The sequence below is a fragment of the Cherax quadricarinatus genome, chromosome 30 (assembly GCF_038502225.1).
Source record: "Cherax quadricarinatus isolate ZL_2023a chromosome 30, ASM3850222v1, whole genome shotgun sequence".
In the NCBI taxonomy this organism is placed as follows: domain Eukaryota; kingdom Metazoa; phylum Arthropoda; class Malacostraca; order Decapoda; family Parastacidae; genus Cherax; species Cherax quadricarinatus.
Genome location: NC_091321.1, coordinates 37,705,521 through 37,732,849, shown reverse-complemented (window position 1 = coordinate 37,732,849; position 27,329 = coordinate 37,705,521). Strand labels below are relative to the sequence as shown.

Genomic DNA, 27,329 nt, shown 5'->3' with positions numbered 1-27,329 from the left:
AAACCCATTACATAGCATATAAACTTGATACATACACTCATAGAATAAAAATTGATGTAAATATGAGACTTGTTTACAGAGCAGCTGTGTAGGTAGTGTCGGAAGAATTACGTTTTCTCTAGTCAAACTGGGGAATAACTGTAGAAAAATATTATTTTCGTATGCCTTTACTCTATATATAGCAATTTACGACCCTTGTAGGTTTAGTGCTTTATATAATAAATAATAATAATAATAATAATAATAATAATAATAATAATAATAATATTATTATTATTATTATTATTATTATTATTATTAGTAATATTATTATCTTCATTCACTCTAAAAATGGTGTGTTGCTGTTTGTTTATTCTGAACTAACTTGTACACAATGTAAGAGTATTTGTAATGTGAGATAATTATTATTAAAATAAAAAAATAATGAGGTAAATGTTTTACAAACTCTTATAAATGGACGTGAATGAACTAAAAGTAGACACATATTAATACGCATTTATTTCGCCTGACCAAGTGATCGTACACTACCTGTTCAGTTTGTGTTCTTACATTGTCTCAACTCTGTATCTCGTTCTCCCTCTCGTTTACTCTTTCGTTAACTAGTTGGCTCTCATTGACGATGGCGTCTAAGGTTAGCTGTGATAAAAAGAGAAGTCGTAAGCCTCTTGCTTTAAGTGCCAAGTTAGATGATGATGGTGTGCCATTCTGATTTTATTCAATAAACACCCTGCCACTCACTTCTCACACATTAATATTAATATTTTAAGGTAAGTAATAAGTGTACTCTGTGTGTATCTTACCTTTTATTGTGTTTTTAATGCCTATTTCTATTGCTAACTTAATATAAGTTAGTGTAAACTTGTTGTCTGGCATTTATTGCATATTTTAGGTGTGCTCTGATAATAATACTTGTGGAGCTGTGTGGTAGCCGAGTGGAGGGACAACATTACGTTTTCTCTGTTCAGCCATCAGAGAAAACGTGTATGAATCTGCATTTGTCCCAGCCACTCCCTCACTCCGCTTTTTTTTACAATTTTCGGCATGAATTATTCATTACTTCTACCTTCGTTTATGATGGCATCTAAAGGTAGTTGTTAGAAATGATTAGATTCAGTGAACAAGGCATGTCGATGTTAATAATATGGCTCTGGGCCACAGTGTAGGTAGCCGGTAGGTGTAGCCCAGGCGGGCTACACCTACCGGCTACTTACACTGACTTTATACAAATAAATACTACTCACCTCTCTTCCTATATTAAGACTACACATATTTTAAGGTAAATAATGAGTGTACTGTATGTGTATTTTACCTCTCTGGGATGTTTTAAATATCGTATATTAAGTATGAGATGGGGAGCCAGGGCTACCTACACCTGGGCTACCTGCACCTGACTTCCTACAAATAAGTACTACTCACCTCTCTCCCTACATTAAGATTACAAATACTTTAAGATAAGTAATGAATTTACTGTGAATGTATTTTACTTTGTGTGTTTTTCATGCCTGGTTCTATTATTAACTTAATATAATTTAGTGTAAACTTGTTGTCTGGTATTTATGTGCATTTATAAATGATAAAAAATGGCGTTCTGCCTTCCGGTGATGTCTGCTTTCCGGCGACAGCCTGGAACCTAACCCGCCGTATAAGTGGGGCCCTACTGTATTACAGAAATGGAGATTATTTTGATTGGTTATAGTTTTGGAAAAGGCTTGAAACTGAGTTCAAAGTAGTGGAAATGTTAAATTTTCGTTGATGTTCAAGAGTAAACAAATGACCTCACACGTCTAATACACGCCAGCTGTTAGGTCTAATATATGTTCACAAATGTGGTGATATTATTTATACAATTATTACAATATTGCATAACAGTAAATCTTCTATTCTTTGGTTTGAATAAAAATTCATTATGTGAATAAAAAACAAAATGGAATTAATTTGTAAAGCCTGAAAACATAACTAATGAACAGAGGAAATGTTAATTTAGTCCCAGGAATGCCTGCATTGTTTATTCTGGACCCTATTTTGAAACTGGAATATTTTGATCTTTGCATTAAATTGGCCAAATTACCAATTTCCAATCACTTTATTTTGTAGTTGAAACAGTTCGCTGATCGATTTCTTGTTCTCATTCGATAGAAATGAAGTAATACTAGTGAAATAGCTAAGAATTTGGTTGATCGTTATATTGCAATCTGCCTAAAATGGGAGTCAAAGTTGGCAATATCGCCGATGCATAAATATAGCTGACACATCAAAATTCGCAAGAGCATAATTTCATTAATTTTCCATCAAATTTTGTACTTTTTTGTTTTATTACCTTCAAAAAAAAGTTTCTGTACCATTTCATAAGAAAAAATAAAAATTTTTTTTTAAAAATTCTTGGACCCTGGTGGACACTGAAATTTGGCCTCTGGACCCTGAAAGGGTTAAAACAGCAACTTTGCAGTGTATTTTCATATGCTATTTATAGTTGTATTTTAGTTTTCCTGGTCTCATTTTATAGAATGGAAGACATATTACAGAAATTGAGATGATTTTGATTGGTTTCACAAAGAAAAAAACCTTAAAATTGAGCTCAAAATAACCGACATGTTCTATTTTTGCCAAAGTTCAAAAGTAAACAAATCATGCCAAGCGTCCAATACACGTCAACTGGTGAGTCTAATATTCTTCCACAACTGCACTGATATCATTTATACCATTTCTACACAATTTCTACACTAATGCAGTAGTCTGCATAACAGAAATCTTCTACTTTTTGTGAGAAAAAAATTCAAAGTGGAAAGCAAAAGAAATGTAAGAGGGACCTGGAGACGTGACTAATGAACAGAGGAAATGTTATTTTAGTGCCAGGAATGTCTGTCTTATTTATTCTGGACCCTATCTGGAAATTGGCATCTTTTGAAATTTGTGTGAAATTGGCAAAATTGCCACTTTCTGACCACTTTATTGGATAGTTGAAATCGGTAAATGGGTGGTTTCTTGTACTCCTTCGATAGAAAAAATGGAGTTCTAGCAAAATAGTTATGACTTTTGTCGACTGGTACATTGTAATTGGCCAAAAATAGGGCTCAAAGTGGGCGAAATCGCCGATGCGTAAACATCATCGAGACCGCTAACTTCGCGAGAGCATAATTCCCTAAGTTTTCCATCAAATTTCTTACTTTTGGTGTCATTATGATTGGGAAAACATTCTCTATCATTTCATAAGAAAAAACAATTTTTTTTTTTCGAAAAATTTCCAACCCTAAGAACAAGTATAGGAGAGGCCTGCCAACCCTGAAAGGGTTAAATCAGTTATGCCACTTCATTTATCAATTAAATTAATATTATTTTTAACTAAAATCAGAAATTTTCCCAACAACCGAAGAAGACACATTAACCATCATTCAGTCAATAACGACCATCAGTTGTCAGTGTTCACCTGACATCAGCACGTATCGTCAGCACTCACCAGTCATCAGTATCTGAGGTCAGCACTCACCAGTCATCAGTACCTGAAGTCAGCACTCACCAGTCATCCGTATCTGTGGTCAGCACTCACCTGTAATCAGTACATGAGGTCAGTACTCACCTGTAATCAGTATATGTGGTCAGCACTCCCCTGTCATCAGTACCAGTTGTCAGCAGTCATCAGTACCTGTGGTCAATACTCACTTGTCATCAGTACCTGTGGTCAGCACTCACCTATCAGTACCTGTAGTCAACACTCACCTGTCATCACTACCTGTGGTCAGCACTCACCCATCATCAGTACATGTGGTCAGCACTCACCTGTGAGCAGGTGTGGTCAGTACTAACCTGTCAGCAGGTTTGAACAGCAGGAGTGGTCAGCACTCACCTGTCATCAGTACCTGCGGTCAGCAGGTGTGGTCAGCACTCGCCTATAATCAATACCTGTGGTCAGCACTCACCTGTCATCAGTACCTGTGGTCAGCAGGTGTGGCCAGCACTCACCTGTCATCAGTACCCAGGATCAGCACTCACCTGTCATCAGTACCTAGGATCAGCACTCACCTGTCAGCAGGTCTGAACAGCAGGAGTGGTCAGCACTCGCCTGTCGTCACTACCTGTGGTCAGCAGGTGTAGTCAGCTCTCACCTGTCATCAGAGCCTGTGGTCAGCACTCACCTCACCTGTTATCAATACCTGTGGTCAACAGGAGTGGCCAGCACTCAACTGTCATCAGTACCTGTGGTCAGCAGGAGTGGTCAGCACTCACCTGTCATCAGTACCTGTGGTCAGCACTCACCTGTCATCAGTATCTGTGGTCAGCACTCACCTGTCATCAGTATCTGTGGTAAGCACTCGCCTGTCAGCATCATGATGGAGGTTGGGGTGTTTATACTGGAGGTGACGGATCATGGAGGACGTGCTGCCCTTCTGGTTGGTCACCACCTCCTGACACAGCTGACAGCTGACCTTGTCAGCACCTTCCTCCACGAAGTGTGCCCATACTGACGACCTCTTGCGCTTCTCTGAGGATAGTAATAATAATGGTAGTAATAGTAATGGTAGTGATAGTAATAGTACTGGTAGTAACAGTAATAGTACTGGTAGTAACAGTAATAGTACTGGTAGTAACAGTAATAGTACTGGTAGTAACAGTAATAGTACTGGTAGTAACAGTAATAGTACTGGCAGTAACAGTAATAGTACTGGCAGTAACAGTACTGGTAGTAACAGTAATAGTCCTGATAGTAACAGTAATAGTACTGCTAGTAACAGTAATGGTCTGATAGTAACAGTAACAGACCTGATAGTAACAGTAATGGTCTGATAGTAACAGTAACAGACCTGATAGTAACAGTAATAGACCTGATAGTAACAGTACAGTACTGGTAGTAACAGTAATAGTACTGGTAGTAACAGTTATAGCCATGATAGTAACAGTAATAGTACTGGTAGTAATAGTTATAGTCATGATAGTAACAGTAAAAGTCCTGATAGTAACAGTAGTAGTCCTGATAGTAACAGTAATAGTCCTGGTAGTAACTGTAATAGTCATGATAGTAACAGTAATAATACTGGGAGTAACAGTAATAGTCCTGATAGTAACAGCAATAGTCATGATAGTAACAGTAACAGACCTTACACTAACAGTAATAGTCCTGATAGTAACAGTAATGATCCTGATAGTAACAATAATAGACCTGATAGTAACAGTAAGAGTCCTGATAGTAACAGTAATAGACATGATAGTAACAGTAATAGTACTGTGTATACACTAGTGTAGTACATATTGTGTTGGTGGTGTATACACTAGTGAAGTATACACTGTGTTACTGGTGCATACACTAATGTAGTATACATTGTGTTAGTGGTGTATACAATAGTGCAGTATACTTAGTGTAGCATACCTGGTATTAGTGATGTATATACACAAGTATAGTATACTTAGTGATAAGTATACACAACATTATCATAGTGAAGTGTATACATAGTGTATACATAGTAGTATACATTACTTTGCTTATACAAGTGTAGTAGTGTGTTAGTACTAAACATCAGTATACAGTAGTATATAGCAGTATACAGTAGTATACAGCAGTATACATCAGTATACAGCAGCACACAGTAGTATACAGCAGTATACAGCAGTATACAGCAATATACAGCAGTATACAGTATACAGCAATATATTATACATTACTTTGTTTATACAAGGGTTGAGCATCATCTTCCTGGATGACCTTGACATCACTATGCCAAACTTCCTCTCCAGCGGCAGCACTTCCAGCAGCACTTCCGGCGGCACTCTCATTGTAAGCATCACCAGGCATCAGTCCCGGGTGTTTCCTGCGCAGGTGGCGCAACATAACAGAGGTATTGCCCTGGCGTGTCAGTTGCATGTTGCAGATCCTGCAACACACCTTCCTGTCACCAGACTCTTGGAAATGTGGCCAGACTCCAGACCTCTTCCTGCGCATACTGCCTGCAACACAAACACTGCCTGCAACACAAGTATACTGCCTGCAACACAAGCATACCGCCTACAACATAGGGACCAGACCTCTTAATGCGCATACTGTCTGCAATATAAATACTGCCTGCAACACAAGTATACTACCTACAACACTAGTATACTGTCTGGAACACAGCCTGCAACACAAATATACTGCCTACAACCCAGTGGCCAGACTCCAGACCTCTTTCTGAACATACTGCCTGCACCACAAATATACTGCCTGCAACACAAGTATACTTCCTGCAATGCAAGAATACTGCCTGCAAGATAGTGGCTTTCCTCCAGACCTCTTCCTGTGCATACTGCCTGCAACACAAACACTGCCTGCTAGTTGCTTGTTAGTTACAGGAGGGCCCCACTTATACAGCAGGTTAGGTTCTGGGCTACTGCTGTACAGGAAGGCCCCAGTTATAGAGCAGGTTGGGTTCTGGGCTACTGCTGTAAAGAAGAGCCCCATTTATACAGCAAAGGGCTGTGGAGTCTGCACATTAAACCTTAGACACCAACTCCTATATTTATGGCACCTCCAACTCCTTTAATTATATATCAATAAAGGGAATAAATTATAAATATATTAATTATATATTTACTAAATGGACTGCAAGCATACAAGTTCGGTAACCTGTTAACTCTTTCAGGGTTCTGCTGTATCAGGGCTTTGAAGCCAATGTAGTATAATGCCATCAACTTAGCTCACTCAGGTAAATTGTGAGCAGTAAATCTGGGCCTAGATATGAGAGAATGGGTCTATGCAGTAAGTGTACATGATATAAAAAAATCTTGCAGCATGCACTGCATAATGAGAAAAAACAACTGTGTTTTTCGTTTAAAACAGCGAATTTGCAGTGTATTTTCATATGGTTTTTACAGCTGTATTCTAAGGTTCTTGGTCTTATTTGATAGAATGGAAGATATTATACAGAAATACAGATGATTTTGATTGTTTTCAGGATTGAAAGTTACTTGAAATTAAGCTCAAATTAGCAGAAACGTTCAATTTTTGCCGATATTCCAGAGTACACAAATGTTACTTGTCCAATACGTCTCCAGCTGGCCATTCTAATATGCATTTAGGAATGCATTGACATTATTTATGTCAGATTTATTTGCCATGTTTTGGTTATAGCACTAATGAAAAATTGTGGCAGAATTTTATACAACATTTAGTGCCATTTAGGCTGGGATTCTTGCCAAATGTCATTTTCAGTCAATATTTTTTGTTGTTGTTTTTTAGGCTATCTTACTGAAACTTACACAAAATAAGGAGAGTGAACACTTCTTCACGTGCACCAAAAATGAAAGAAATCAGACGAGCAAAAAAATTAAAGGTCCAAACTGCTCATGCCTCCCCTTCAAAGACCACAACGATGTACCTACCTCATCTACTAGAAAAATGACAGGACGGATAAAGAGAACCTTCAAAATCAGGGACCCCAAGCCCATGAATAGAATAGAATACTGCTGTACACTAACTGCCCTTTTCAAGGCAGGCGAAATTGCTGACCTGGAGAGTGTACAGAGAACTTTCACGGCACATAAATATGATAAAGCACCTAAATTACTGGGAACGGTTGAAGTTCCTCGATTTGTATTCCTAGGAATGCGGGTGAGAAAAATACATGATAATATACACTTGGAAAATCATAGAGGGTTTATTAGCAAACTTGGACATGAAAATCTCTCCCTATGAAAGTTAAAGACTTGGCAGGAGATGCAACATTCCCCCTGTGAAAAGCAGGGGACTACAAGTACCCTAAGAGACAACACAATAAGTGTCAGGGGCCCAAGACTGTTCAACTGCCTCCCAGCATACATAAGGGGGATTACCAATAGAACCCTGGCTGTCTTCAAGCAAGCACTGGACAGACACCTAAAGTTAGTACCTGACCAGCCAGGTTGTGGTTCGTACATCAGTTTGTGCATGGCCAGCAGTAACAGCCTTGTTGATCAGACTCTGATTCACCACAAAGCCTAGTCTCAGACCTGGCTGCAAGGGCATTGACCCCTGAAACCCTCTCATTCTCTCACATGTGAGCCTACCAGCCTTCTCCCACTTGATTTGAAGCCACTAGAATTTTGGCATTTTAATATGTCAAAAACACTGGCTCGTAAGACCCACACAATGAAACCCCGGGTTTCGGCTGTCCTAGGAATTGGCCACTTTGGGTTTCGCCTGCTTTTATCGGCCAAATTTTGTCCCACATTTTGACTGGTGCCCCGGGTTTCAGCCGGCATGCCAGATCTGTCTGCCCGCGCAAGCGTTGTCACCTGGTCTAATGTTGTTTATCCTTGAGTGAATATTACCCTCCCTCCCTCCCTGCAGCCACCCAGCCAGCCAGTCAATAATTGTGACTGAAAAGTGTGCAAAGTGGAATGAGTCGCAAACTTTTGTTGAAAAGTATCATCCTGACCAAGCTGAAACAAGCCATACCTGCAACAGGTTCAGTGACAAAACCTTCTCCCACTTCAGGGAAATCTTAAAGAGATGCCAGAAACAGAGTATTCTTGACAGTTATTTTGTGAGACGGGGTCCAGTGACTCTCAAGCTGGTCCTAGTGGCAATAAAAGACAAAGAAGGGAAGTAACCCCAGAGAAGGACTTGTTACCTAAAGTCTTTATGGAAGGGGATTCACCTTCCAAACAATAAGTCCTCCCTCTTTCCTCCTCCCTATCTTCCAGATGCCAGCAAGTCTCTTCGATAAAGGTTAGTAAATGTTATTTTAAACGTTCATTAAAATTTTAATTTATCTATATAATATACGTATATGTATTTATCTGTGTTGTGTGTATGTGAAACTACAGTTATTATTTAAAAAATGTATTTTTTGAGAATATTTTTGTGGGTCTGGAACGGATTAATTTTATTTACATTATTTCTTATGGGAAATATTGCTTCGCCTTTTGGTTGTTTCATGTTTAGGCCTAGCTCCTGGAACGGATTATGGCCGAAACCTGGGGTTTCACTGTATATACGATGAAAACAGTCAATGGATTAAGTGAGAAGAGGCTGTACATCATTAGTAAGGCCTCACCTAAATTATGCAGCTCAGTTCTGGTCTCTATATTACAGAATGGATATAAATTCATTAGAAAACATTCAGTGAAGAATGACAAAAATAATTCATAGTATTAGAAATCTTCTGTATGAAGAAAGATTGAAGTCCCTTAAATTACATTCACTTGTAAGATGAAAAATGAGGGGAGACATGATTGAAGTGTATAAGTGGAAGATGGGTATTCATAAAGGAGATGTAAATAATGTCTTGAGGATGTCCCTCTAAGAGAGAGCCTGCAATAATGGATTCAAATTAGACAAGTTTATTATAGAAAGGATACAGGAAAGTATTGGTTTGGAAACAGGGTAGATGATGAATGGAACAGTCTGCCTAGTATGGTTATTGAAGCTAAAACCTTGGGTAGTTTCAAATTTAGGTTGGATACATACACGAGTGAGAGTGGTTGGATTTGAGCAGGACTTGCACATGCATAAATAGAATTATCAAAGCTTATTGCTTGGGTAGCATTGAAAATTGGGCTGGGCAAATATTCTGCTAGTATGGGCCAACAGGCCTGCTGCAGTGTTCCTCTTTTCTTGTGTTCTTATACAGCAGGTTAGGTTCAAGGCTATTTCTATACAGGAGGGCCCTCCTCATACAACAGGTTAGATTCTAGACTACTGCAGTACAGGAGGCTACTATGGTACAGGAGGCTACTATGGTACAGGAGGCTACTTCTATACAGAAGGGCCCCACTTTTCATCTGTGGACTGCTTACAGTCACAGAGACCCACCAGAGGCATTGGGAGGGTTGGTGCCACCTGGGGCGGAATCTTTGGTGTCACCCCCATGAAATCCAAGGGTGGGGAGATGTGGGGAGTAAACTCCAGTTACGTCACTACTGCATGACCAATGACTAATGTTTAGCAATGAGAATATTTAAGGGCCATCAACTGAACAGGAGGATACTTCTCAACTTCATTAATGATAAAATAAATAATTGTAGTAATACTGAAGAAGTGATGCAAGGAGGAAAGAGTATATGGAGAAAAAGAGAGAGGTTAAGAGAGTGGTGAAGCAATGTAAAAAGAGAGCAAATGAGAGAGTGGGTGAGATGTTATCAACAAATTTTGTTGAAAATAAGAAAAAGTTTTGGAGTGAGATTAACAAGTTAAGGAAGCCTAGAGAACAAATGGATTTGTCAGTTAAAAATAGCAGAGGAGAGTTATTAAATGGAGAGTTAGAGGTATTGGGAAGATGGAGGGAATATTTTGAGGAATTGTTAAATGTTGATGAAGATAGGGAAGCTGTGATTTCGTGTATAGGGCAAGGAGGAATAACATCTTGTAGGAGTGAGGAAGAGCCAGTTGTGAGTGTGGGGAAGTTCATGAGGCAGTAGGTAAAATGAAAGGGGGTAAGGCAGCCGGGATTGATGGGATAAAGATAGAAATGTTAAAAGCAGGTGGGGATATAGTTTTGGAGTGGTTGGTGCAATTAATAAATGTATGGAAGAAGGTAAAGTACCTAGGGATTGGCAGAGAGCATGCATAGTTCCTTTGTATAAAGGAAAAGGGGATAAAAGAGAGTGCAAAAATTATAGGGGGATAAGTCTGTTGAGTATACCTGGTAAAGTGTATGGTAGAGTTATTATTGAAAGAATTAAGAGTAAGACAGAGAATAGGATAGCAGATGAACAAGGAGGCTTTAGGAAAGGTAAGGGGTGAGTGGACCAGGTGTTTACAGTGAAGCATATAAGTGAACAGTATTTAGATAAGACTAAAGAGGTCTTTGTGGCATTTATGGATTTGGAAAAGGCGTATGACAGGGTGGATAGGGGGGCAATGTGGCAGATGTTGCAAGTGTATGGTGAAGGAGGTAGGTTACTGAAAGCAGTGAAGAGTTTTTACGAGGATAGTGAGGCTCAAGTTAGAGTATGTAGGAAAGAGGGAAATTATTTCCCAGTAAAACTAGGTCTTAGACAAGGATGTGTGATGTCACCGTGGTTGTTTAATATATTTATAGATGGGGTTGTAAGAGAAGTAAATGCGAGGGTCTTGGCAAGAGGCGTGGAGTTAAAAGATAAAGAATCACACATAAAGTGGGAGTTGTCACAGTTGCTCTTTGCTGATGACACTGAGCTCTTGGGAGATTCTGAAGAGAAGTTGCAGAGATTGGTGGATGAATTTGGTAGGGTGTGCAAAAGAAGAAAATTAAAAGTGAATACAGGAAAGAGTAAGGTTATAAGGATAACAAAAAGATTAGGTGATGAAAGATTGGATATCAGATTGGAGGGAGAGAGTATGGAGGAGGTGAATGTATTCAGATATTTGGGAGTGGACGTGTCAGCGGATGGGTCTATGAAAGATGAGGTGAATCATAGAATTGATGAGGGGAAAAGGGTGAGTGGTGCACTTAGGAGTCTGTGGAGACAAAGAACTTTGTCCTTGGAGGCAAAGAGGGGAATGTATGTGAGTATAGTTTTACCAACACTCTTATATGGGTGTGAAGCATGGGTGATGAATGTTGCAGCGAGGAGAAGGCTGGAGGCAGTGGAGATGTCATGTCTGAGGGCAATGTGTGGTGTGAATATAATGCAGAGAATTCGTAGTTTGGAAGTTAGGAGGAGGTGCGGGATTACCAAAACTGTTGTCCAGAGGGCTGAGGAAGGGTTGTTGAGGTGGTTCGGACATGTAGAGAGAATGGAGCGAAACAGAATGACTTCAAGAGTGTATCAGTCTGTAGTGGAAGGAAGGCGGGATATGGGTCGGCCTAGGAAAGGTTGGAGGGACGGGGTAAATGAGGTTTTGTGTGCGAGGGGCTTGGACTTCCAGCAGGCATGCGTGAGCGTGTTTGATAGGAGTGAATGGAGACAAATGGTTTTTAATACTTGACGTGCTGTTGGAGTGTGAGCAAAGTAACATTTATGAAGGGGGTTCAGGGAAACCGGCAGGCCGGACTTGAGTCCTGGAGATGGGAAGTACAGTGCCTGCACTCTGAAGGAGGGGTGTTAATGTTGCAGTTTAAAAACTGTAGTGTAAAGCACCCTTCTGGCAAGACAGTGATGGAGTGAATGATGGTGAAAGTTTTTTTCTTTTTCGGGCCACCCTGCCTTGGTGGGAATCGGCCAGTGTGATAATAAAAAAATACAGTGGACCCCCGGTTAACGAACTTTTTTCATTCCAGTAGTATGTTCAGGTGCCAGTACTGACCGAATTTTTTCCCATAAGGAATATTGTGAAGTAGATTAGTCCATTTCAGACCCCCAAACATACACGTACAAATGCACTTACATAAATACACTTACATAATTGGTCGCATTTGGAGGTGATCGTTAAGCGGGGGTCCACTGTACTGAAGAAACATAAATACCACTTTGAGTACAGGCAATAGATCCTACAGTTATTCATCTTCAAATATAAAAAAAAAAAAAAAACTTTAAAAATTTAGAAAAATATTGCAATATCAGAGAAACACTAGTTCTGATTTGACCTTGAGTACAAGTAACATCTCAGTGAATCTAATCTTACATTTCCTTGCCTTCAATCCTGCAAAATCATCAATCACATCATCAAAATCAATGATTTCCCTATATAGGCCTATTTGTACTCTGTAATGATATAATAGGCTATACAGAAACAAAGGATTCTTCTCTTATGTTACTGCAGCACTGTTTTGGGCATTAGTGTCACTTTCTTTAGAGGCTCTATGGTGTCACCCAGGGTGGCCCACCCCCTCCTTACGATGCCACTGAAACCTACATAGAGGATCACCTTGACAATGAAATATGGATCCCAAGTTTTAACCTATACAGATATTACAAAATGAACAGGCAAAAGGGGAAGGGCGGGGGTTGGCCGGTACATTACAGAGTCACCGATATGCTTAGAACTACTAAATGCCTCAAATGATGTAGTTGAAGTTTTGGCAGTAAAGATCAAGAACCAAAACCTGGTCATTGTGGTTGTATACAAGCCTCCAGATGCAACTTCCCAATAATTCCATGAATAGCTTTTGAAAATTGACCAGTCTGGAAAATCTTCTAGCTCCTGCCCCAATTATTTTGCTCCTGAGGGATTTCAACCTAAGGCACCTAAAATGGAGGACTGTAGCAAATAATGCTGTAGCAGAGATAACCCCAGGAGGCAGGTTAGATGAAAATTCGCACACACAAGCTTCGAAATCTCTAAACCAAATTCACTGTAAACCAGCAAATAATACAGCTAACAAGACTGAAAAATACACTGGACCTCACCTTCACTAACAATGATGATCTGATACGAAATATTACCATATCAAAAACAATATACTCACATCACAGAGACCAAGTCAACCAGGTTCTAAATGATATAAACTGGAAAGACATCCTAAGCAACATAGATTCAAACCAATTTCTAGAACAAATTAACTCTGTAGCACTCAAGGTATGCTCATGGCATATTCCTTTAAGGAAAAGGAAGAGAAGAAGTAAACTAGAATGAGAAAGGCACTGCATATACAGGTGAAGGTAAAGAATAACAGAGCGGCTAAAAGAGGCCAATATATCAGTAATACGAAGGGAGGCACTGGTCAGAGAAATAGCAAACACTGAACTTAAGCTAAAGGAATCTTACACGAGTCAAGAAATGAAGGAAGAACTAAAATCCACAAATGAAATTGAAAGAAACCCAAAATATTTCTTTTCTTATGCTAAATCTAAGTCGAGAACATCCAGTACAGCAGGGCACCGCTTTACGGCGTTCCGCTAACATGGACATTTCAAATTATGACCAAAACTTGCTATATGGCTCCCCCACCTGACTTTCTAATATGGTCACCACACCCCACCCAACTTGTTTACATTCTCCATGAGCTCCGTAAGCACCATGTCTCTCCATTATGTCTGGAAACTCCAAAATTTCATGTGTTTTTAAAAGTTATTTCATATTTTATATATACTCTGATAATTATACTTATGTATACCTGTACCTAAATAAACTTACACACTGTGTTGGCATGCAGGTACACATTAAAATCAGTAAGAATGTCTTATGTCTTGAGATGCCACATTAGTAATGATAATAATGATAATAATCACAGTCTTATTAAATGTCGTATATTACATTAACATAGTACACATTTTCATTAATTCATCTATGATATTTTATTCAAAATTATATAATAAACACTATACATAACATATAAAGATGATACATACACCCCACAATAGAATAAATAAACATAAATAAGAGATGTGGTTGCCAGACGACTTGTACAAGTGATGTCATATTAGTAATGATAATAATAATACTCAATAATAATCAGTCTCATTAAATGCTGTATATTACGTTAATATACACATTTTCATTAATCCATTTATGATATTTTATTTCAAAATTATATAATAAACACGATACATAACATATAAAGATGAAAGATACACACCGCAGTAGAATAAACATAAATATGAGATGTCGTAGCTAGACAACTTGTACAAGTGATGGCAAGAATAACATTTTCTCTAGTCCAACATAAGAGAAAATGTGTTACTGAGGGTAACTGTAGAAAATTATTCCTTTCGTATGCCTTCACTCAGAGCGTCATTTCTTCTAAAAAATGACGTTTCATGAGAATGGGAGTATTCCTCTTTATTTATTCTACCGTATCAACGTAGAGATAACTTGTACACAATGAAACTTGTACACAAACCTGACGTGTTTACTTAGTTTGTTTACAAAACTGGCGTTCGCCTGGTTTGTTTACATAATTCCAAGTGTCCTCTCTCATGTACTCACACACACACACACACACACACACACACACACACACACACACACACACACACACACACCTAGTAGCGATCAGTGAAGAGGCGGGGCCAGGAGCTCGGACTCGACCCCCGCAACCTCAACTAGGTGAGTACAACTAGGTGAGTACACACACACACAGGGAAGGAAGATAGTAGAGCTTGGTAAGAAAATGGAGGAGCAGATAGCTGAAGAGTGCAGGAAGTGGGAAGTACAGGTCTTAGCAGCAGAAGCTAGGATACAGTGCTTAGAAGAGAAACTGCAAAGCCTGAAACAGATTAGAGAGACAAATGACAATTCAGATGTGACATCAGGAAATTCAAAGTCAGGCACAGACAAGGGGATGGTAAGCAACAACGGAGACATGCCGTACACGAAGGCCCTATCAGACCCACGTGGGGCCAGGGAAAAGACGATGAGCACACTAAGATCAAACAACAGGTCCGAAGACAATGAAGGTATGCTATATGCAGAGATTCTAACAGCCAACTGCAGTAGCAAGGGACAGCTGGTCAGGAAAGACAGTTCACTGAGAATAGAAGTTTCAGATATGACAGGGACTGAAGGCAAGAACATGTCAATGGAAGGAAATAAAATGCCTCAGAGGAAGCAGATGGAGACTCAGTGGGAGGAGGAAAGGGCGAGGTCAGTTTTTGTGTACGGGCTCCAAGAAGCCAAGGGGGACAACTTTGAAGAAATAAAACAGGAGAAAAAAAATGATTGAAGGCATCATGAAAACAATAGGGGAGGGTGATATGACCCAGGTGACAAATTTTCAGAGAATTGGGTGGTTTGCGAGTGGAAGGATACGGCCTGTCAGAGTAACTTTCAAGGAAGAATAAGTTCGAACCAGGATTCTGCAAGAGAAAGCAAGACTGAGGGACAAAGAAGGGTACCAGAGAGTATACCTCGACCGCGACAGAACACAAGAAGAAAGGACTACACTGAAAGAGAGGGTACAGAGACGCAAGGAGGAACGAGAAGCAATGACGAAAATGAGCAGGACCCAGACACAGGAGGAAGGGCAAACGCACCCCACAGAATCTCCCACCAAAAGACTCCAACCGCGACATTCCCAACGCAACTGAGCAACCTATACTACAACCCACTCACTGTTCCCTCTGCCACCAACCCCCATATCACAAACCTCACCCCAACAGCTGTCCCTTATGGGCATTCTGACCCCACCCCCATCAACACAAACCCCACCTACACCACAGCCCCATATAGGCCCCCACCAAGGCTCTCGCTCCCCCAACCCCAATATTCTTGCATGACCACAATGATAGAAAAGAAACTGAAGGTTTGGTACACAAACGCGGATGGAATAACGAATAAACATGAGGAGTGGAACCAAAGAATCAGTGAAAAATCCCCAGACATCATAGCAGTCACAGAAACAAAACTCGCTGAGACAATAACAGACACAATCTTCCCAACAGGATATAAGATCCTGAGGAAAGATAGAAGGAGTAGAGGGGGAGGAGGGGTTGCACTGCTCATAAAACACCAATGGGGATTTGAGGAAATGGAAGGCATGGACATGATTGGAGAAAGAGACTACATTGTAGGTACAATTCAGTCCAGAGAACAAAGTAGTCATTGGAGTGATGTATAACCCACCACAGAACTGCAGGAGGCCAAGAGAGGAGTACGAAGAAAACAACAGGGTGATGGTGGACACACTGGCTGAGGTGGCAAGAAGAGCTCACTCGAGCAGAGCAAAGTTACTGGTAATGGGCGATTTCAACCACAGGGAGATCGACTGGGAAAACCTGGAGCCACATGGGGGTCCCGAAACATGGAGAGCCAAGATGATGGATGTGGTACTTGAAAACCTCATGCATCAACATGTCAGGGACACAACCAGAGAGAGAGGGGAGGAGGAACCAGCAAGACTGGATCTTGTGTTCACCCTGAGCAGTTCAGACATTGAGGACATCACTTACGAGAGGCCCCTTGGAGCTAGCGATCACGTGGTTCTGAGTTTTGACTATATAGTAGAGTTACAAGTGGAGAAGGTAACAGGAACTGAATGGGACAGGCCAAACTATAAAAGGGGGGACTACACAGGTATGAGAAACTTCCTGCAGGAGGTTCAGTGGGACAGAGAAATGGTAGGAAAATCAGTAAACGAGATGATGGAATATGTGGCAACAAAGTGCAAGGAGGCAGAGGAAAGTTTTGTTCCCAAGGGAAACAGAAATAATAGGAAGACCAAAACAAGTCCTTGGTTTACCCGAAGGTGTAGGGAGGCAAAAACTAAGTGCAACAGAGAATGGAAAAGGTACAGGAGGCATAGGACCCAGGAAAACAAGGAGATTAGTAGAAGAGCCAGAAACGAGTATGCAAACTCTGTAGCATTGGTAATGTGGGTTGCGCCCTTACAGCCGTACCTATCTCACTGCTCTCTCTCGTACAACTGACTGACAGATAAGGAGGGAGGCCCAGCGACAGTATGAAAACGACATAGCATCGAAAGTCAAATCTGACCCGAAACTGCTGTATAGCCACATTAGGAGGAAGACAACAGTCAAGGACCAGGTGATAAGGCTGAGGAAAGAAGGTGGAGAACTCACAAGAAACAATCAAGAGGTATGTGAGGAGCTCAACACGAGATTTAAGGAAGTATTTACAGTAGAGACAGGAAGGACTCTGGGGGGACAGACCAGATGGGGACACCAGCAAGGAATACACCAACAAGTGTTGGACGACATACATACAGATGAGGAGGAGGTGAAGAAACTGCTAAGGGACATAGATATCTCAAAGGCAATGGGACCGGACAACATCTCCCCGTGGGTCCTTAGAGAGGGAGCAGATATGTTGCAGATATGTTGTGCGTGCCACTTACCACAATCTTCAACACGTCCCTGGAAACTGGGCAACTACCTGAGGTATGGAAGACGGCAAATGTAGTTCCCATTTTTAAAAAAGGAGACAGAAAAGAGGCACTAAACTATAGACCTGTGTCATTGACGTGTATAGTATGCAAAATTATGGAGAAGATTATCAGGAGGAGAGTGGTGGAGCACCTGGAACGGAACAAGAGTATAAATGCCAACCAGCACGGATTCACGGAAGGCAAATCTTGTGTCACAAACCTTCTGGAGTTTTATGATAAAATAACAGAAGTAAGACACGAGAGAGAGGGGTGGGTTGATTGCATCTTCTTGGACTGCAAGAAGGCCTTTGACACAGTTCCTCACAAGAGATTAGTGCAGAAGCTAGAGCATCAGGTGCATATAACAGGAAGGGCACTGCAATGGATCAGAGAATACCTGACAGGGAGGCAACGAGTCATGGTACGTAATGATGTATCACAGTGGGCACCTGTGACGAGCGGGGTCCCACAGGGGTCGGTCCTAGGACCAGTGCTATTTTTGGTATATGTGAACGACATGATGGAAGGGTTAGACTCAGAAGTGTCCCTGTTTGCAGATGATGTGAAGTTAATGAGGAGAATTAAATCTGATGAGGACCAGGCAGGACTTCAAAGGGACCTGGACAGACTGGACACCTGGTCCAGCAAATGGCTTCTCGAATTTAATCCTGCCAAATGCAAAGTCATGAAGATAGGGGAAGGGCACAGAAGACCACAGACAGAGTATAAGCTAGGTGGCCAAAGACTGCAAACCTCACTCAAGGAGAAAGATCTTGGGGTGAGTATAACACTGAGCATGTCTCCAGAAGCACACATCAATCAGATAACTGCTGCAGCATATGGGCGCCTGGCAAACCTGAGAACAGCATTCCGATACCTTAGTAAGGAATCATTCAAGACACTGTACACCGTGTATGTCAGGCCCATACTGGAGTATGCAGCACCTGTTTGGAACCCGCACTTGATAAAGCACGTCAAGAAACTAGAGAAAGTACAAAGGTTTGCGACAAGGTTAGTTCCAGAGCTAAGGGGAATGTCCTATGAAGAAAGATTAAGGGAAATCGGCCTGACGACACTGGAGGACAGGAGGGTCAGGGGAGACATGATAACGACATATAAAATACTGCGTGGAATAGACAAGGTCGACAAAGACAGGATGTTCCAGGGAGGGGACACAGAAACAAGAGGCCACAATTGGAAGTTGAAGACACAAATGAGTCAGAGAGATAGTAGGAAGTATTTCTTCAGTCATAGAGTTGTAAGGCAGTGGAATAGCCTAGAAAATGACGTAGTGGAGGCAGGAACCAAACACAGTTTTAAGACGAGGTTTGATAAAGCTCATGGAGCGGGGAGAGAGAGGGCCTAGTAGCAACCGGTGAAGAGGCGGGGCCAGGAGCTAGGACTCGACCCCTGCAACCACAAATAGGTGAGTACAAATAGGTGAGTACGTACACACACACACACACACACACACACACACACACACACACACACACACACACACACACACACACACACACACTCACTCACTCACTCACTCACTCACACTCTCTCTCTCTCTCTCTCTCTATTTATTGAGCTAGAAATCTATACAGATATTGATGAATGTATTAATAATTTTCTAAAAAAGACCCAATACCTCTATAACAAGCACTACCCTAAAAAAACTAAACAGATGACAGCTAAGAGACTGAACAGTTCCTGGCTAGCACCCAGCATTCTCAAATCCATAAATACAAAACACCTATATGAAAACAGTACAGAATGGGTCACATAACCAGAGACCAAACAAAACGTTACGCGTCAATCCTAACCAGCCTGATAAGAAGGGCAAAAAAATTGTATTATGAGAACAGATTATCCAACTTACGAGGTGATATAAAAAAGACCTGGAAAACCCTATCAGAAATTCTAGGAACAAAAAAGATATCACGAAATAGCAAAATAAAATTAGCAAAATCAAATGAACCCCAACTCCCACCAACAGAAACAGCAAACAGACTCAATGATTTCTTCTCCACTATAGGACAAAACCTTGCCAATAAAATCTCAAGCTCAGATACCCCACCAAATGACTACCTCACTGGCAACTACCCGAACACACTGTTCCTAGCTCCGAGTAACCCACACGAAGTCTCCCTTATTATCAACACACTAAAAAAACAAGGCAGGAGATTTAAATACCTTACCACCCTTTATATACAAAAAAGTGTCACAAGTGCTATCACCAATCATTGCAACACTCTTTAACAATTCCATTGAATCCTCCACCTTCCCTACAGTTTTCAAAATAGCAAAGGTCACCCCGATCCATAAAGGAGGAGGAGACCAAACAGAGTTGAATAACTATAGGCCAATATCCAACTTACGCCCTCTCTCAAAAATCTTCGAAAAATTAATTCATAAACGAATCTACTCCTACTTCATCTCCCAAAACATACTCAACCCCTGCCAATTTGGATTCAGGCCTAATAAAAATACTAATGATGCTATTATACACATGCTAGAACATATATACACTACAACAGAGAAAAAAGAAGTACCACTGGGGATCTTCATTGACTTACGTAATGCTTTTGACACAGTTGACCATGACTTGCTCCACATAAAATTGTCACACTATGGTATAAGAGGGCACTCCCTCAACTACCTCAAGTCATACCTCAGCAACAGAAGCCAATATGTGTACACAAATGGGGCAAACTCTTCCGCACAACCAATTACAGTTGGTGTCCCACAGGGAAGTGTCCTTGGCCCTCTTCTCTTTCTCCAATACCTAAATGACCTACCAAATGCTTCGCAATTACTCAAACCCACACTATTTGCAGATGACACTACATACGTCTTCTCTCACCCGAGCCCAGTCATGCTAGCCAATACTGTAAATACCGAATTACAGAAAATATCTACCTGGATGATGACTAACAATATTATTTTTATTTTTTATTATCACACTGGCCGATTTCCACCAAGGCAGGGTGGCCCGAAAAAGAAAAACTTTCACCATCATTCACTCCATCACTGTCTTGCCAGAAGGGTGCTTCACACTACAGTTTTTAAACTGCAACATTAACACCCCTCCTTCAAAGTGCAGGCACTGTACTTCCCATCTCCAGGACTCAAGTCCGGCCTGCCGGTTTCCCTGAACCCCTTCATAAATGTTACTTTGCTCACACTCCAACAGCACGTCAAGTATTAAAAACCACTTGTCTCCATTCACTCCTATCAAACACGCTCACGCATGCCTGCTGGAAGTCCAAGCCCCTCGCACACAAAACCTCCTTTACCCCCTCCCTCCAACCTTTCCTAGACCGACCCCTACCCCGCCTTCCTTCCACTACAGACTGATACACTCTTGAAGTCACTCTGTTTCGCTCCATTCTCTCTACATGTCCGAACCACCTCAACAACCCTTCCTCAGCCCTCTGGACAACAGTTTTGGTAATCCCGCACCTCCTCCTAACTTCCAAACTATGAATTCTCTGCATTATATTCACACCACACATTGCCCTCAGACATGACATCTCCACTGCCTCCAGCCTTCTCCTCGCTGCAACATTCATCACCCATGCTTCACACCCATATAAGAGCGTTGGTAAAACTATACTCTCATACATTCCCCTCTTTGCCTCCAAGGACAAAGTTCTTTGTCTCCACAGACTCCTAAGTGCACCACTCACCCTTTTCCCCTCATCAATTCTATGATTCACCTCATCTTTTATAGACCCATCCGCTGACACGTCCACTCCCAAATATCTGAATACATTCACCTCCTCCATACTCTCTCCCTCCAATCTGATATCCAATCTTTCATCACCTAATCTTTTTGTTATCCTCATAACCTTACTCTTCCCTGTATTCACTTTTAATTTTCTTCTTTTGCACACCCTACCAAAGTCATCCACCAATCTCTGCAACTTCTCTTCAGAATCTCCCAAGAGCACAGTGTCATCAGCAAAGAGCAGCTGTGACAACTCCAACTTTATGTGTGATTCTTTATCTTTTAACTCCATGCCTTTTGCCAAGACCCTCGCATTTACTTCTCTTACAATCCCATCTATAAATATATTAAACAACCATGGTGACATCACACATCCTTGTCTAAGGCCTACTTTTACTGGGAAATAATTTCCCTCTTTCCTACATACTCTAACTTGAGCCTCACTATCCTCGTAAAAACTCTTCACTGCTTTCAGTAACCTACCTCCTACACCATACACCTGCAACATCTGCCACATTGCCCCCCTATCCACCCTGTCATACGCCTTTTCCAAATGCATAAATGCCACAAAGACCTCTTTAGCCTTATCTAAATACTGTTCACTTATATGTTTCACTGTAAACACCTGGTCCACACACCCCCTACCTTTCCTAAAGCCTCCTTGTTCATCTGCTATCCTATTCTCCGTCTTACTCTTAATTCTTTCAATAATAACTCTACCATACACTTTACCAGGTATACTCAACAGATTTATCCCCCTATAATTTTTGCACTCTCTTTTGTCCCCTTTGCCTTTATACAAAGGAATTATGCATGCTCTCTGCCAATCCCTAGGTACCTTACCCTCTTCCATACATTTATTAAATAATTGCACCAACCACTCCAAAACTATATCCTCACCTGCTTTTAACATTTCTATCTTTATCCCATCAATCCCGGCTGCCATACCCACTTTCATTTTACCTACTGCCTCATGAACTTCCCCCACACTCACAACTGGCTCTTCATCACTCCTACAAGATGTTATTCCTCCTTGCCCTATACACGAAATCACAGCTTCCCTATCTTCATCAACATTTAACAATTCCTCAAAATATTCCCTCCATCTTCCCAATACCTCTAACTCTCCATTTAATAACTCTCCTCTTCTATTTTTAACTGACAAATCCATTTGTTCTCTTGGCTTCCTTAACTTGTTAATCTCACTCCAAAACTTTTTCTTATTTTCAACAAAATTTGTTGATAACATCTCACCCACTCTCTCATTTGCTCTCTTTTTACATTGCTTCACCACTCTCTTAACCTCTCTCTTTTTCTCCATATACTCTTCCCTCCTTGCATCACTTCTACTTTGTAAAAACTTCTCATATGCTAACTTTTTCTCCCTTACTGCTCTCTTTACATCATCATTCCACCAATCGCTCCTCTTCCCTCCCGCACCCACTTTCCTGTAACCACAAACTTCTGATGAACACTCTAACACTACATTTTTAAACCTACCCCATACCTCTTCGACCCCATTGCCTATGCTCTCATTAGCCCATCTATCCTCCAATAGCTGTTTATATCTTACCCTAACTGCCTCCTCTTTTAGTTTATAAACCTTCACCTCTCTCTTCCCTGATGCTTCTATTCTCATTGTACCCCATCTACCTTTTACTCTCAGTGTAGCTACAACTAGAAAGTGATCTGATATATCTGTGGCCCCTCTATAAACATGTACATCCTGAAGTCTAATCAACAGTCTTTTATCTACCAATACATAATCCAACAAACTACTGTCATTTCGCCCTACATCATATCTTGTATACTTATTTATCCTCTTTTTCTTAAAATATGTATTACCTATAACTAAACCCCTTTCTATACAAAGTTCAATCAAAGGGCTCCCATTATCATTTACACCTGGCACCCCAAACTTACCTACCACACCCTCTCTAAAAGTTTCTCCTACTTTAGCATTCAGATCCCCTACCACAATTACTCTCTCACTTGGTTCAAAGGCTCCTATACATTCACTTAACATCTCCCAAAATCTCTCTCTCCTCTACATTCCTCTCTTCTCCAGGTGCATACACGCTTATTATGACCCACTTTTCACATCCAACCTTTACTTTAATCCACATAATTCTTGAATTTACACATTCATATTCTCTTTTCTCCTTCCATAACTGATCCTTCAACATTACTGCTACCCCTTCCTTTGCTCTAACTCTCTCAGATACTCCAGATTTAATCCCATTTATTTCCCCCCACCGAAACTCCCCTACGCCCTTCAGCTTTGTTTCGCTTAGGGCCTGGACATCCAACTTCTTTCCATTCATAACATCAGCAATCATCTGTTTCTTGTCATCCGCACTACATCCATGCACATTCAAGCATCCCAGTTTTATAAAGTTTTTCTTCTTCTCTTTTTTAGTAAATGTCTACAGGAGAAGGGGTTACTAGCCCATTGCTCCCGGCATTTTAGTCACCTCATACGACACGCATGGCTTATGGAGGAAAGATTCTTTTCCACTTCCCCATGGACAGTAGAAGAAATAAAGAAGAACAAGAGCTATTTAGAAAAAGGGGAAAAACCTAGATGTATGTATATATATATGCATGTGCATGTCTGTGAAGTGTGACCAAAGTGTAAGTAGGAGTAGCAAGATATCCCTGTTATCTAGCGTGTTTATGAGACAGAAAAAGAAACCAGCAATCCTACCATCATGCAAAACAGTTACAGGTTTCTGTTTCACAGTCATCTGGAAGAACGGTAGTAATTCCCTGGGTGGTTGCTGTCTACCAACCTACTACCAACAAACTTACACTAAACATGACTAACAAACTTACACTAAACATTGGCAAGACCTACTTCATTCAGTTTGGTAACAGAGCTACAGATGTCCCTCTTAACATAATAATAAACGGATCACTTATCACAAAGCTAACAGAGGGAAAATTCTTAGGAATCCACCTTGATAATAGCCTCAAATTTCATACACATATACAACAAATTTCGAAGAAAATTTCCAAGACCGTAGGCATACTATCGAAGATACGGTACTATGTTCCACAGTCAGCCCTCCAGGCCCTATATCACTCTCTTATTTACCCCTATCTCACCTATGGAATTTGTGCATGGGGCTAAACAACAATTAACCATCTCAGACCACTAATTACCCAACAAAAGACTGCCATCAGAATGATAACAAATTCCCACTACAGGCAGCACACTCCACCAATATTCAAAACACTAAACCTACTCACCATACAAAACATCTATACTTATTACTGCACCTATTACATACATAGAACACTTAACTCTGATATTAACCCTCCCCTCAAACATCTCCTTGCCAACCTCAACAGAACACATGACCATAACACAAGGCACAGATCACTCTTTGATGTTCCTCGTGTCCATCTCACGCTATGCAAAAACTCAATGCACATAAAAGGCCCTAAAATCTGGAATTCATTACCTGTAAATATAAAAGAAACACTACCTGTTTATAAATTCAAGTCTCTTCTCAAAGATCACTTACTCACCCAAAACCAAATAAATACTGAATAACTGAACCTTATAAATTGTATATCTTAAATGTTTCTCACAATTATATCACATAAATGTTAAACCTAAAACCCAATCTAACTTTATTATTTTTTAAATAGACTACCTAACAGAATACTCTATTCTACTGAATGTACAGCAATGCATGCAACCATATGGCCTGTCTTTGTAATACTCATTTGTACTTTATTGTTATCTGTTTACAATAATGTTTTATCACTGATTACATCATTGCTTAGTTAATCTAAAGTTAATTTTAAGCCTGCCCGTAATGCTATGCATACAAGTGGCTCTGGCATGCTGCTCTTAGCTGTATTTTTTTGTACCTCTGTATGTATGTTCAAATTATTAAATAAATAAATAAATAAATAAATAAATAAATAAAAACTTGTTTTATCTCATTTACTCACCTCTGACCCTACATTAACACTTTCAGGGTCGACAGGCCCTCTCAGAGACTTGTTCTCAGGGTCGGCAAAATTTAAAAAAAAAAAATTATTTTTTCTTATGAAAAGATAGAGAATCTTTTCCCGATCATAAAGACACCAAAAGTATGAAATTTGATGGAAAACTTACGGAATTATGCTCTTGCGAAGTTAGCGGTCTCGATGATGTTTACGCATCGGCGATTTTGCCCACTTTGAGCCCTATTTTCGGTCAATTCCAGTGTACTTGTTGGCAAAAATCATAACTATTTCGGTAGAACTCCATTTTTTTTCTATCGAATGAGTACAAGAAACCACCCATTTACCGATTTCAACTATCCAATACAGTGGTCAGAACTTAGCAATTTTGACAATGTCACACAAATTTCAAAAGATGCCAATTTCCGAATAGGGTCCAGAATAAACAAGACATTCCTGGCACTAAAATAACATTTCCTCTGTTCATTAGTCACGTCCCCATGCCCCTCTTACATTCTTTTGCTTTCCACTTTGAATTTTTATTCTCACAAAAAAGTAGAAGATTTACTGTTATGCAGACAACTGCATTGGCGTAGAAATGGTATAAATAATATCAGCATTCTTATGAAAGAATATTAGACCCGCTAGTTGACGTGTATTGGACGCATAGCATGATTTGTTTACTTTTGAAATTTGGTAAAAATCGAACATTTTGGCTAATTTGAGCTCAATTTCAAGGTACTTTTCATTGTAAAACCAGTCAAAATCATCTCAATTTCTGTAGTATGTCTTCCATTCCATAAAATGAGACCAGAAAAAATAGAATACAACAATAAATACCATACGAAAATACAGTGCAAAGTCGCTGTTTTAATCCAAAAGCACGGTCAAAGTTTTTTTTTTCTCATTACGCACTGTGTGCTGCAGGATTTTTTTTATACCGCACACACTGACCACATAGACCCATTCTTTTATATGTAGGCCTACCAGCTTTCTCTCACTAGATTCGAGGGCGCTAAATTTAGGCGTACTAGTACATCAAAAACCCTGGTGCGTAAGCCGTACTAGTACGGCCGAACCCCGAAAGGGTTAAGATTACAAGTATTTTAAGGTAAGTAATGAGTGAACTGTATATGCATTTTATTGCTCTGGGATGCTTAAATGTCACAGAATATTATGTGTGGGTGGGTTGGCCTGGCATAGTAGCCCGGCTGGCTCCCATACATACCACACTTGATTTCTTACAATAAATACTACTCATCTCACCCTACATTAAGACTACAAATATTTTAAGGTAAGTAATGAGTGTACTATATGTGTATTATACCTTTTTATTGTTTTTTTAATGCCTAGTTCTATTGCTAACTTAATATATGTTAGTATAAACTTGTTATCTAGTATTTATATGCATTTATAAGTGGAAAAAAAGGTGTTCCACTTTACAGCGATTTCCGCTTTATAGTGGTATCCTGTAACCTAACCTGCCATATAAGTGGGGCCCTACTGTATTGGGCCCCTACTTAGACAGGATGGATCCTACACAGATGACAGCAAGGAAAGGAGTAAACTACTCAAGTCTCAATATGACTCGGTTTTTAGTGAGCTGCTAACCAGACTGAGAGTCGAAGAATTAAATGAATTTATTATGAGCGAGACACAGAATTTGGTAGACTCAAACCTATCTGATATTATCCTGACACCAAGTGACTTTGAAAAGGCAATAAATGACATGCCCATGCACTCTGCCCCAGCCCGACTCATGGAACTCTGTGTTCATCAAGGACTGCAAGAAACCCCTATCACGTTCTTTTAATAACCCTTTAGGGGTCGCCAGGCCCTCTCAGAGACTTGTTCTCAGGGTTGCCAAAATTTAAAAAAACAAAAAATTTCTTATGAAAAGATAGATAATCTTTTCCCGATCATAATGACACCAAAAGTATGAAATTTGATGGAAAACTTAGGGAATTATGCTCTCGCGAAGTTAGCGGTCTCGATGATGTTTACGCATCGGCGATTTT

General features: G+C 40.3%; 1 protein-coding gene across 1 annotated transcript in view; it reads right to left on the bottom strand.

Moving 5' to 3' along the window:
• The window catches only part of LOC128686465 (uncharacterized), a gene marked incomplete in the record, with an annotated part of 176,489 nt that overhangs the window by 123,562 nt on the left and 25,598 nt on the right, over nt 1–27,329 (bottom strand). Inside the window, 2 exon segments of the mRNA XM_070090115.1 lie at nt 4,282–4,477; nt 5,653–5,952. Of these exon segments, the coding sequence (XP_069946216.1) occupies nt 4,282–4,477; nt 5,653–5,929 (473 nt within the window).